This window comes from Arabidopsis thaliana (genome assembly GCF_000001735.4).
Source record: "Arabidopsis thaliana chromosome 1 sequence".
Taxonomy (NCBI): Eukaryota; Viridiplantae; Streptophyta; class Magnoliopsida; order Brassicales; family Brassicaceae; genus Arabidopsis; species Arabidopsis thaliana.
In genome coordinates this window covers 11,300,110-11,312,343 of record NC_003070.9, presented here as the reverse complement: position 1 = coordinate 11,312,343, position 12,234 = coordinate 11,300,110, and the positions used below count along the sequence as shown (strand labels likewise).

The window sequence follows — 12,234 nt, the reverse complement described above, 5'->3', positions numbered from 1 at the left end:
TTAGATGTTCGATTTTGTTAATGGGATGATAAATTGTAATTTTGTTTAATTAGTTGAGTGAAAATTAAATATGTGGTAGTTATATTAAAGACAAATTGATGTATATATTCTAGTAAAGAAAAAAACAAATAATTAATTGGGTTATGGAGTTTTCTAAACGTGACATGTCAGCATAGCATTTTTGTTAATAACAAGTCAGGGTAAGGTTTACCTTTTAAAGTGTTTCTCGGCGATATATTTTTTTTTTTAATTATTCCCTCGTCAAACCTCCCAATTTATCATATAATTTAACTTGTTCAAATTCTACTTCCCATTTTTTTAATTGTCTTGGAGTACTTCCCATTCTGGATATTTGATAGAAGATGTGTGTATTTGCATTCGATAAATCTGTCAAATATGAAAAACACATGCATATAATAAATAAAGAGCCCACATACATCATACATGATACATCGCAAATATGACAATTGACAAACACATGCATATAATAGATAAAGAGCCACATACATGATACATTGCAAATATGACAAACACGTGACATGCATATAATAGATAAAGAGCCCCACACATCACAAATGAAACAAATTAACGTGCATACATTTATTGACGCAATTTCGTAGCTATAGTGACATCAGTGACTTGGTGAGTTTTTTGGGAAAGCCTTTGGGGGAGGAGGAGGATAACAGAAAGGGCACCTTCTGGGACGATATGGTGGTAACTGCGGAATAGTTGGCCGCCGAGGCGGAAAACCCGGAACATGAATGGGGACAATGGGCCGAGTAAAACCTAGTGGATCAGCATAATTTATCTCTCCTGCACCAGTACCAATTAAACGGTTTACACATACATATATAACTCAACACCCCTAATAAACCTAACTGATAAAGTAAAATATTAATAACTTACGAATATTTAGAGACAAAATAAAAAATACTCACCAAGTTCACGGAGTTCCATTCGTGCGCCAAGGACATTATCTATATGTGGAAATACAAGAAGAAGAAGGAGAAAGAGAAACATGGAAGAGACTATAGAAGATGCCATCTTAATGAATATTCCTTTCTTAATTTACTTATCAGCGTGACTCAAGTTTATGCATTTATATAGAATAGAGAGGTGAAGATATATGGTAGAGAATAAGAATAAAATATTTGAGAGATAAGAAAAGAGAGGTTGAAGCTATCGACGACTTAGTAGTCTCTTAAGGGTCTTCAAGTTTTGGATCATTTCGTAGTCTTTGGCGAAATGTCTTTGCCCCCATGCATTATTCTAGCTAATACTTATTATTTGTGTGTGTGGGTGTGTATTTCTGTGGACACGATTGTTACCGGTTTCATTGCATTATTTAGGTGGGGCAGCTTTTTGGTTTGTGGGTTACTGTCTGAAACAATTTCTCATCAAGTTTCTGATCTTCTTCATCATCTTTTCTTCATCATCTTTTAACGGTTCTACCGTAATGATCTTGGGTGTTTTGGAAAATGATAGACCTTGGGATGTACTTTGAACCTTGTCACAAGACTCTTGGCGTATGAGCTTTGAGACACGAATATCCCATTCTCAAGTGAGTCCAAGAAAAAATTCAGTTCAACCACTATACTCATTTCAAATTCATTGATCTAATTCACATATACAAATACGTCTTTATGGATTACTTTCATTAGGAAGAGATCAGTACTAGTACTATATTGATTACATTTCTTTACTCGCTGGCTTATGTCTCCAGAAGTGTTTTTGTACTTGCCAACTATTCCTACTTGAATCCTATCAATAAAAATTCTATTGACAATAAAAAAATAGAATATGATTTTTCTTCAATAATTTTTTTTTCTTTTTTAAAAAATTGTGATTTCTCTCTCGTTGAACAAAAAAAAGTGATGACAACAATAGTGATGGTCGGGTTATGAATCATTTAGCGAGTTCTACTGCATCAAGATCATCGCCAAAAATATATGATGTACGCTAGATGGTTTTCAAAGATATGATCTTGTTGTATTTTTGATGAGTCTATTGGAAAATGTCGGTTTATAATTGACAGACACTACAAAAAAAGTCATCATTGATAACAGTAGAGGATAGCTCATTTTCCTGAACTGCTATAAAAGATGAGTTTAATTTTTTGGTTACTTTTTAATAGCACCTTATAAATGTTAAGACCAAAAATCCTCTAGCAATCTAAAATACTTTATTCCGCCAACACTTAGGCAAAATTATTCACTTAAGCGCCAACACTTAGGCAAAATTATTCACTTCCCTCTGCAGCTTCGAGAAAATCTAACAAAATCGAGAAGACCAAAATTTCAGTCTTCAGCCTAAACGTTTCAGATCTGTCGAATCCACTTCCAATTCCATCGAATCCACTTCCAATTTGCAACCCAAAGTCGATTCAACCTTGTCGCTGGCCAGAAATTCGGATTCTCCGCCGCCACATTCTCCAGCTCAGCCACCGTTGAGCTCAAATTCAAGGTTACTCTCTTTCAACCTTGTCTTTCTTCCTTATTAATCCATTTCAGCTTCCATCTTACTCGCAATTTGACCTAATCTCATCGAATCCACTTCTATTTTGCAGCCACCAGTGAGCTCTAACCTTGTCGCAGCCACCAGTGAGCTCTAACCTTGTCGCAGCCACCAGTGAGCTCAAATTCAAGGCATGTCTTACTCTAATTTCCTTTGTACTCTCAATTTGACCTAGTTCTTTGTGACGATTTGATTTTGGGGTTTATATGCATCGATTTGTTTTCAATATTTAGGGCTTTGTGATTTGAATGAAATTAGGGTAGATTGATTTAGAGTTCTTAAACTTTTTGCTTCAACTTATACTGATTATCGTTTTTTATCAAGTGTTGGTGATTGCAATGTCGAGGAACTGAAACTTTTCTTCTTCTATTCACACGACAGGTTAGTCCCTTTCAACTAAATTTTGTGCATGTGATTCTTTTGTTCTGTTCTTTACTTATGAGTTGTATGAACTTAAGTTGCTGTGATTCTTTTGTTCTGTTCTTTACTTAAGTTGCTGTGATTGTTGTCGATTGGTTTTATTGGCTGAGATAGTGTAATTTGTTGGTCCTAAAACATGTGTCTTTGATTTAATCTGAGATAGAGCTACTGTCGATTGTGTTTGCCATTGTTTATTTCTTAATTTGATGAACTTGATAAGAGATAAGTTGGTATATTGGTCCAAGAGCACTTGTCTGTGATGCTATTTGAGTTACTGTCTTCAATAGTTTAATGTTGCTTATGGTTTGAATTGCTCTTACAAAGGTTTTAATTAAGCTTAGAACATATAATGTTGGACAAGGCATGGGTTCGTCTATGCAGGTAAGCAGATAATTAATATGGGTTAGTTTTCTGTTTAGGTTTGGTTGCTTTAAGAGGTTTTTTATTTTTCCTGTTTACTCATTTATTGAAGAGCTGATCCTGGATATGAGAAAGGTGCTCAGAAATTTGTAACCGATGTGGCTGCTGCATTAGGAGTCATTGACATGATAATATGTCCCTGCAAAGACTGTCGTAGTGTGGAACGACAGTCAGGCAGCGATGTGGTGGATAATCTTGTAAGAAGGGGATGGATGAGGCTTACAAGTTGAGAGCTGATTGGTATCATCATGGGGACGTGGACTCAGTGGTTGACTGTGAAAGCAACTTCAGTCGGTGGAATGCTGAAATTTTGGAGCTATACCAAGCAGCTTAGTGTTTTGATGCTGACTTAGGTGAGATTGCAGAGGGTGAGGACATAAGAGAAGATGAGTTCCTGGCAAAGTTAGCAGATGCTGAAACACCTCTATATCCTAGCTGTTTAAACCACAACAATTGTCGGCTATAGTGACTCTTTTTAGGATTAAGACCAAAAATGGTTGGTCTGATAAGAGTTTCAATGAACTGCTTGGAACATTGCCAGAGATGTTGCCCGCAGACAATGTGCTTCGTACATCATTGTATGAAGTCAAGAAATTTTTAAAGAGCTTTGATATGGGATATGAAAAGATTCATGCATGTGTAAACGACTGCTGTCTATTTAGAAAGAGGTACAAGAATCTAGAAAATTGTCCTAAATGCAATGCGTCACGGTGGAAGAATTACATGCAAACTGGTGAAGCTAAGAAAGGAGTCCCACAGAAGGTATTACGATACTTTTTGATAATTCCACGGTTTAAGAAAATGTTCAGATCAAAGGAAATGGCCAAGGACTTAAGGTGGCATTATAGTAACAAAAGCACTGATGGAAAACATCGTCACCCTGTAGATTCAGTTACATGGGATAAGATGATTGACAAGTATCCTGAATTTGCTGCTGAAGAAAGAAACATGCGGCTTGGCCTTTCCACAGATGGATTTAATCCATTCAACATGAAGAATACTAGGTATAGTTGCTGGCCTGTTCTGTTAGTAAACTACAATTTGCCTCCTGACCAATGTATGAAGAATGAGAACATAATGCTAAGCCTGCTTATTCCTGGTCCACAACAACCTGGAAATAGTATTGATGTGTACTTGGAACCCTTTATTGAAGATCTTAACCATCTGTGGAAGAAGGGTGAGTTAACATATGACGCCTTCAGTAAGACTACATTTACTCTAAAGGCAATGCTTTTCTGGACCATCAGTGACTTTCCCGCCTATGGAAACCTTGCTGGATGCAAAGTTAAAGGTAAAATGGGCTGTCCTCTATGTGGAAAAGGCACAGATAGTATGTGGTTGAAATATAGCAGAAAGCATGTGTTTATGTGTCATAGAAAAGGGTTGGCACCAACACATAGTTATAAAAACAAGAAGGCTTGGTTTGACGGAAAGGTAGAACATGGGAGAAAGGCAAGAATTCTAACAGGTCGTGAAGTTTCACATAACCTGAAAAACTTCAAAAACGATTTCGGGAATGCTAAAGAATCTGGGAGGAAGAGAAAAAGGAATGACTGCATTGAATCAGTCACTGATAGTGACAATGAATCTAGTGAATCCGAAGAAGATGAGGAAGTAGAAGTAGACGAAGATGAGTTATCAAGATGGAAGAAGAGATCCATTTTTTTCAAGCTGTCTTATTGGGAGGTAAACGTTAATTTATCTATTGATCATTTAAGTGACGTTTATGGTGTGATCCTTATGAACTGTTTTTCTATTGTTTAGAATTTACCGGTAAGGCATAACTTGGATGTAATGCATGTAGAGCGAAATGTGGGTGCAAGCATTGTATCTACTTTGTTACATTGTGGAAAATCTAAAGATGGGCTTAATTCTAGGAAAGATCTGCAAGATCTTGGTGTAAGGAAGGATTTGCATCCTAACGCACAAGGAAAACGAACAAACCTTCCAGCAGCACCTTGGTCTTTGTCCAAATCAGAGAAAAAAACATTCTGCAAGCATCTATTTGAGTTTAAAGGTCCTGATCGGTATTGTTCTAATATATGAAGGTGTGTATCAGTAGAAGATTGTAAGATAATGGGACTCAAATCTCATGATTATCACGTCTTGATGCAGTAGTTTCTTTCTGTTGCACTAATGGGTTTGTTACCAAAAGGTCCTCGGACAGCAATAATACGCTTATGCTCATTTTTCAATCCCTTGTGTCAGAGAGTTATTAACATAGAGGTGATTTCAGTAATGGAAGCTGAAATTGTGGAAACTCTTTGTATGTTTGAACGGTTTTTTCCACCCACCTTCTTTAATATTATGGTTCACTTGACTGTACATTTGGGAAGAGAGGCTCGACTAGGAGGACCAATCCATTTTAGATGGATGTATCCATTCGAAAGGTAAAGTTTCAGTTTTTTAAAAATTGTTATTCTGTGAAAATTGTATGTTTTCATAGAATAATGTTTCTCATTGCCACTTTGTAGGTACATGAAAGTTCTGAAAGATTTTGTACGAAACTCCGTAAAACCAGACGTTTGTATTGCTGAGTCTTATCTCGCAGAAGAATGCATGCAGTTCTGTAGTGATTTTCTGAAAAAGACTACAAGTGTAGAAGAGAAACCAGAAAGGAATACAGAGTATGAGAACAACTCCATACTAGAAGGGCGTCCAATATCCGCAGGAACTTCATTTATGCTCACTGAAGTAGATAAGAACATAGCCCATCTTGCTGTCATCCAAAATATGGCTGCCTTGGATCCTTATGTGGAGTAAGTTCTATCGCTTTCAGAAATTTATCTAATGTTCATTTACGAAACTGAATATAGCAAGCTGATTTTTCAAATTCCTGTATTCAACTGTGAACAGCATGCACTTGCAATATCTCCAAGACACAAATCCAAGATGTAAACGTGATGCATCATTCTTATTGAATATGCATGCCAAAAATTTTGCATCTTGGTTAAAAGAACAGGCAAATACTTTTGCTAACTGAATTTTATGGTTTATGAGAATATAAGTGACTGACTTTTAGTTTATCATTTGGTAGATACCTCTTTCTTCAAATGGACATGAAGATACAATTAAATGGCTTGCATATGGTCCACGGTGTAGTGCAAGGTCCTATACTGGTTATATTGTGAATGGACAACGGTTTCACACACGATCACTTGAAAGGGAAAGTCAGAATAGTGGAGTTTATTATGAAGCAACAACTATATGTAGATCTAGTGCTAAAGATACATCACAGGTTGTTGACTTGGTATCGTACTATAGGACAGTAACTGACATCATATTGTTGGACTACAATGTGTTCTATGTTCCTATATTTCGGTGTCAATGGGCAGTTAGAGGTAATGGGGTTAAGGTAGAAGATGGGTTCACATTGGTTAACTAGAATCACAGTCAAGTCAGCTTTTTAAAGGATCCATTTATATTAGCATCTCTGGCGAAGCAAGTCTTCTATTCAAGGGTAGATGATTCATCTAGTTGGTATGTTGCTATGAAAGGTTCATCTAGAAGATATAGTAAAGAAGATGCTTAGGAAGGAAACGCAGAGATTGGTCCATTACCAGCAGATATTGACATGGACGCTGAAATGGATGAAGCTGAATATGCTAGATCTGATTGTGAAGGAATTTATGTGTCAAATGTAGATTCTTATTCATTTTATGTGTTATTGTTTTATGCCTTGCATGCTCTATGTTTACTCATGATAGTTTTTGTTGTCATTTTTGTTTTTTGAAGTATGACTGACATGGAATTCTTTCTGTGAAATGCAGGTGAACTGAAATGGGTAGACCAAAGAAGAAAGGTGGACAGAAAAGAAAGAAGAAAGTTGCAGATGATGAGCCAGAGTATATAGGCACCATTGAGCCCCAAGATACAGCAGCTGAGCAAACTGAGCCTTCGGCTAAGCAAACTGAGCCTCAAACTGAGCCTGTAGTAGACCAACAAGCTGAGGAGGATCTTTTACAAAAGGAAAATCCTTTAGTGACTGATAAGGATGGGCTGAATGAGGAAGAGGCGGTAGGGGAGATTGAATTGTCAGGAAGAACTGAGCCTCAGGCTAAGCGTAAGAGACAAAGGGGACCAACAAAGATGAAGAACATCGCCAAGGATCCAACTGTTCGAGAAAGAGTTGAGTACACTATTATGAGAGATCCTGTTGGTCCAGGTTCAGTTAAGCTGGCATCATATGTAGGCACATTGGTACGTGAACATGTTCCTATCACAATTGAAACTTGGAAGGATGTTAGTCAGGATATGAAAACTGTTCCCTGGAAATCTATGCAGGTAAATTCTTCTTTTCAGTTTCTTTTTTTTGATTAGTTATGTAAAGGTTTATTTCCATACTTTGTCTGATGGTAAATGATTGCAGGCAAGGTTTGAGCTTGATGAAGAGTTTCAAAGGGTTGCTGTTCTAAAGCAAATGGGCAGTCTGTGGAGGTCATACAAGTCTCGGACTGTCAAGGATATTAATCTGGCTCCTAATAATCAGCAAAAGATGAATCTGAGACCAATGAATATTTCCCCAATAGAATGGCGGAAATTTGTTAAAATCAAAACTAGCGCAGCCTTTAAGGTAATGAGTTGGAATTATGACCATTTAAAATTTTATTTGTCAATTATTAACATGTTTAGTTGGTAGGTTGTGAGTGATAAATACAAAGAAAGGAGGAGGAATCAGATACCTCATACTACAAGTCGTAAAGGAATGGTGAGATTAGCAGAAGACATGGTTAGTAAATTGACATGTATGTTGTCTCTTCCGGTAAGAATGCATTCTCATAGACTTTGAATGATATTTTCCTTTTGACACAGAAACTTGAAAGTGGAGATCCATCAGAAGTGACAAGGCTAAAGTTCTGGGTAAAGTCCCGTACCAAAAAGGATGGTACGCCGGTGAACACTAATGCTGCTGAACAGATTGTAAGTAATCACTGCAAGAGTGTGAATGATTTCCTTTCCCAATATTATTAGATGACACAAATTTCATATTCTGTAGAGAAAGGCGGCTGAGCTGGTTGGAAGTGATGGTCCACCAACGTCAGCAAATCCAGAAGAAGATCACCTCTCTCAACTCTTAGGACCAGACAATCCGGGAAGGCTGAGAGCAATGAGTAGAGGCATGAGTAAAACAAAACTAGCTTGCCTCCAAGTCAAGAGAAAGTGCATGACTGACATGGAAGAGAAGCAAGTTCTTTTATTGAAAAAGGTCAATGAGTTGCAAGATGAACTTACCAGAATGAAGCAGAGACATTGCGCCTTTGGTAAACTGCAGATTTCAGCACATTCTTAGTCAGCTTATTGATGAGTTCATGTTTTATCAAGTAGAGACAGAGTCTTATTTGATTTTTTAACTGATTGTGTTTGACAGGGCCTTAGAGGAAATTCTCAGAACAAATGTAAGCTATTGGATTTGTCAACAGATGAAGTCATTGTTGCTGAGGGTCGATGGCAGACCCAAGAGAAAAATGCATTAGTTAATGGACTTCCTCTTGGACCGAGCGCAGTTAATGTTTTTGTGGATAAAGTGCTAATGCGAGAAACATTTGTATGGAGGCCTACAATGGAAATGATGTACCTTGAGGATTGTTTGATGGCTTTTGTATCATGGCCTGTGCATAAAGTGGTATTTGAAAATCTCCCATCTGCTAGTGGTAATCAGAAGTTATCTCTTCAGCACTCAGGATTAGCTTCTAAATCTTCAGCAGGGGCAAAATCTACAGCCGCATGTTCTAAATCTGCAGCTTTTAAATCCACAAGTTCTAAGTCTTCAGCTTCAGGATCTGAAACTCCTTTGGAGAATGCAAATGGTTCAAGCTCTCCAATACAGAAAACTCTACAAAAATCTCAGGTAAATGTTTCCTTAGTATCTTGAAATTGCTTCTGTCAAATTGTCTGATCAGTCTTTGGTTTATTAATGTTATGAACATGGCAGTGTTTCAATCAAGGCATTTCTAAGAAAAATATGAAGTGCAAGTTGATGGATATTACTGGAAAGAAACGAGTTATGGCTGAAAGACGTTGGGCAACAAACGATCCAAAACAGAAGGTTCACTTTGTTCCATTGGATGATAATGCAGTTAAAGTGTGGGTCGATATTGTGAAAGTAAGCGATGTAACAGTGTGGAGGCCATCAGATGAAGTCGAGATCATGGAAGATGCACTTGGCACAGCCATTGCATGGCCAGAGGACAAGGTTATCATGTCTTGAGGTTTACTATACTCTTGAGACTTTTGTTGTGTTTCCTAGTTTGTAATTCGTTTTGGATAATGTAGTTAAGTAGAACATGGCTTGAGAATTGTATTTTGTATCCTGGATTTAAACTTATGTGTATTGGATGTTTTATTGCAAATGAATGATGCTTTTGTTAAAAAGTTTCGGTTACTTCGATCATAAGAGGTTATCATTGTTATGAAAAACATATATTATCGCATTTACAAATCATGCTACTAAAAACTTCAAATGTAATGTAACGTTTTCGTAATGTTATGGTTAAAACACCTAACATAGCGAAGAATATGGATTATTAAATAATTTAACAAAAATATTGGTATGTGCTAATAAAGCATTTCATTAGAGCTATGGTAGAAAATTATAACATATCATACAATTCTGACGCTATCGTATATGTCTAAAATAACAAAGGCATAAGACAGCGTTTATGAAAACGCTATTAATGACATATTATAGCGCTTTTCACTGGCTAATAATGTAGATATTTGTTGTAGTGAGATGATAAGTATCATAGTCGTAGATGATATATTATTTTTGTTTGTGGTGGATGATGCTCTTCGATGATATATGAATTATGTGGACAGTAGTTGGTTAATTTTTACAAGTAAAATAATAAATTTTTAAATTTACTATCAACTCTATATTTCATATCTTAATTTGTGATAAAGAGTAATTTTGTTCTCTTATTTCTTTATTAGCAATTAAAAGTACTCATTTCTGAAATTATAACTTAAAACTACATATTGTTTATCAACTAAATATTTCGAATAGAGGAAATTTGTGCTCTCATCTCTTCATTCATATTAAAAGTACTCATTTAATTTATCAAATTATGCTCTCAAAAGTAAAAACTACATATTATAGTAGATTTTGTTTTTAATTATTCCCTCGTCAAACCTCCCAATTTATCATATAATTATCTTGTTCAAATTCTACTTCCCATATTTTATAATTGTCTTGAAGTACTTCCCATTCTGGATATTTGATAGAATATGTGTGTATTTGCATTTGATAAATCTGTGAAATATGAAAAACACATGTATATAATAAATAAGGGTTTTCTGCAAAATAACTCTCCAAATCAATCTCGTTTGCAAGTTTACCCTCCAAGTTCGAATTATGCAAGTCAACCCCACCATCTCTAAAGTCACCCGCAATACAACCCTCCCGTGTATAGATGACGTGGCACTAGATAACTCCGTTTGAAAACATAAGGATTTTGTGCAAAAAAAATCCTATATGTAATTTTTTTTTTGCAAGATAAACCTCCATGTCAAATAAATACATGTCAAACCACAATCTGAAAAATCTCCTACAACATAGCCCTTCCGTGTATCGATGACGTGACAGTCGATAACTCATTTAGAGATTTTATAAGTCTATCGAATATATTATTTTAATGCATATAATTTAGTTGAGTTATTGATTTAAGTTTTAAATAAAATAAAATCGAACCAATAACCAAACGGTTAACCAAAATATCCAGAAACTTAGAAAATATCCAAATGAGTTATTTTAAAAGAAAAAAACGAACCAGAACGAATATGATAAAATTTTGATTAGTTACAGTTATCGATTCAAAAATTTAATTTTTTTATTTTATTTAAAATTACGGTTATTATTTATTTAAGTTTTATCCATTGCACATTGTACATTAAATAAACGATTTATAAAATCTCTATCCATTGCACATGCTCTAAAATGAGTTATCGACTGTCATCGATACACGAAAAAGCTATATTGCAGGAGACTATAGAAGATGCCATCTTAATTAATATTCCTTTCTTAATTTACTTATCAGCGTGACTCAGGTTTATGCATTTATATAGAATAGAGAAGTGAAGATATATGGTAGAGAATAAGACTAAAATATCGGAGAGATAAGAGAAGAGAGGTTGAAGCTATCGACGACTTAGTAGTCTCTTAAGGGTCTTCGAGTTTTGGATCATTTCTTAGTCTTCGGCGAAATGTCTTTACCCCCATGCATTATTCTAATATTTATTATTTATGTGTGTGTGTATTTCTGTGGATACGGTTTCATTGCATTATTTAGGTGGGGCAGCTTCTTGGTTTGTGGGTTACTGTCTGAAACAATTTCTCATCAAGTTTCTGATCTTCTTCATCATCTTTTTTTCATCATCTTTTAACGGTTCTACCGTAATGATCTTGGGTGTTTTGGAAAATGATATACCTTGGGATGTACTTTGAACCTTGTCACAAGACTCTTGGCGTATGAGCTTTGAGATACGAATATCCCATTCTCAAGTGAGTCCAAGAAAAAAATCCAAACTTATATGATCTAAAAACCAAACTTAATGATTCATTAGATCCGAAATATCAATTTAAGACAATGTTTGATCAAAACTTGAATTTATACGACAACCCGAATGGCTGAATCAAGCGTCTGGAGCTAACAATTTTTTTTCTTTATTGATGAAAACTGTTCAAGTAAACTCTTCAAAAATTTTATTTATGATTTTTTTTTGGGGTTCATGATTAGAAATTCCAAATGTTCATTCCGACACTAGCTAAATAAAACAATCCTCTATCTAAGGATTTTATTCCGATAAATTGAGATGGACCATAGCAGACTAACCCATCTCGTGCCACTTGCCCACTCCGGTTCAATCTGGTTGATTCATGGTTTA

General features: G+C 35.7%; 1 protein-coding gene, 2 long non-coding RNA genes and 1 pseudogene across 4 annotated transcripts; 2 read left to right on the top strand and 2 right to left on the bottom strand.

Annotated features, from left to right (window-relative positions):
• Positions 1-354: 354 nt before the first annotated feature.
• ECS1 lies at positions 355-1,347 on the bottom strand. The gene is made up of 2 exons (NM_102895.4): positions 939-1,347; positions 355-813 (listed from the first exon to the last, which is right to left on the bottom strand). Exons 1-2 carry the CDS (start codon positions 1,042-1,044, stop codon positions 632-634), a joined length of 288 nt encoding a protein of 95 aa, NP_174441.1. The 5' UTR covers positions 1,045-1,347; the 3' UTR covers positions 355-631.
• A 1,832-nt stretch (positions 1,348-3,179) lies between these two features.
• AT1G31570 lies at positions 3,180-9,562 on the top strand (annotated as a pseudogene; the record flags this gene model as incomplete). The annotated part of the gene is made up of 1 exon: positions 3,180-9,562.
• Positions 9,563-11,305: 1,743 nt separating this feature from the next.
• AT1G06447 lies at positions 11,306-11,651 on the bottom strand. The gene has a single exon (NR_139086.1). It is a non-coding gene; the product is annotated as an other RNA (long non-coding RNA).
• Positions 11,378-11,726, top strand: AT1G06443. Its single transcript, NR_139085.1, has one exon. It is a non-coding gene; the product is annotated as an other RNA (long non-coding RNA).
• The last annotated feature ends 508 nt before the right edge of the window (positions 11,727-12,234 follow it).

Excerpts from the sequence above, each read along its gene's own strand:
- ECS1 (NM_102895.4), bottom strand. The coding sequence starts at position 1,044 with ATGGCATCTTCTATAGTCTCTTCCATGTTTCTCTTTCTCCTTCTTCTT. Across the intron at positions 814-938 it reads AATGGAACTCCGTGAACTTG|GAGAGATAAATTATGCTGAT; the intron begins GTGAGTATTTTT and ends GTACTGGTGCAG.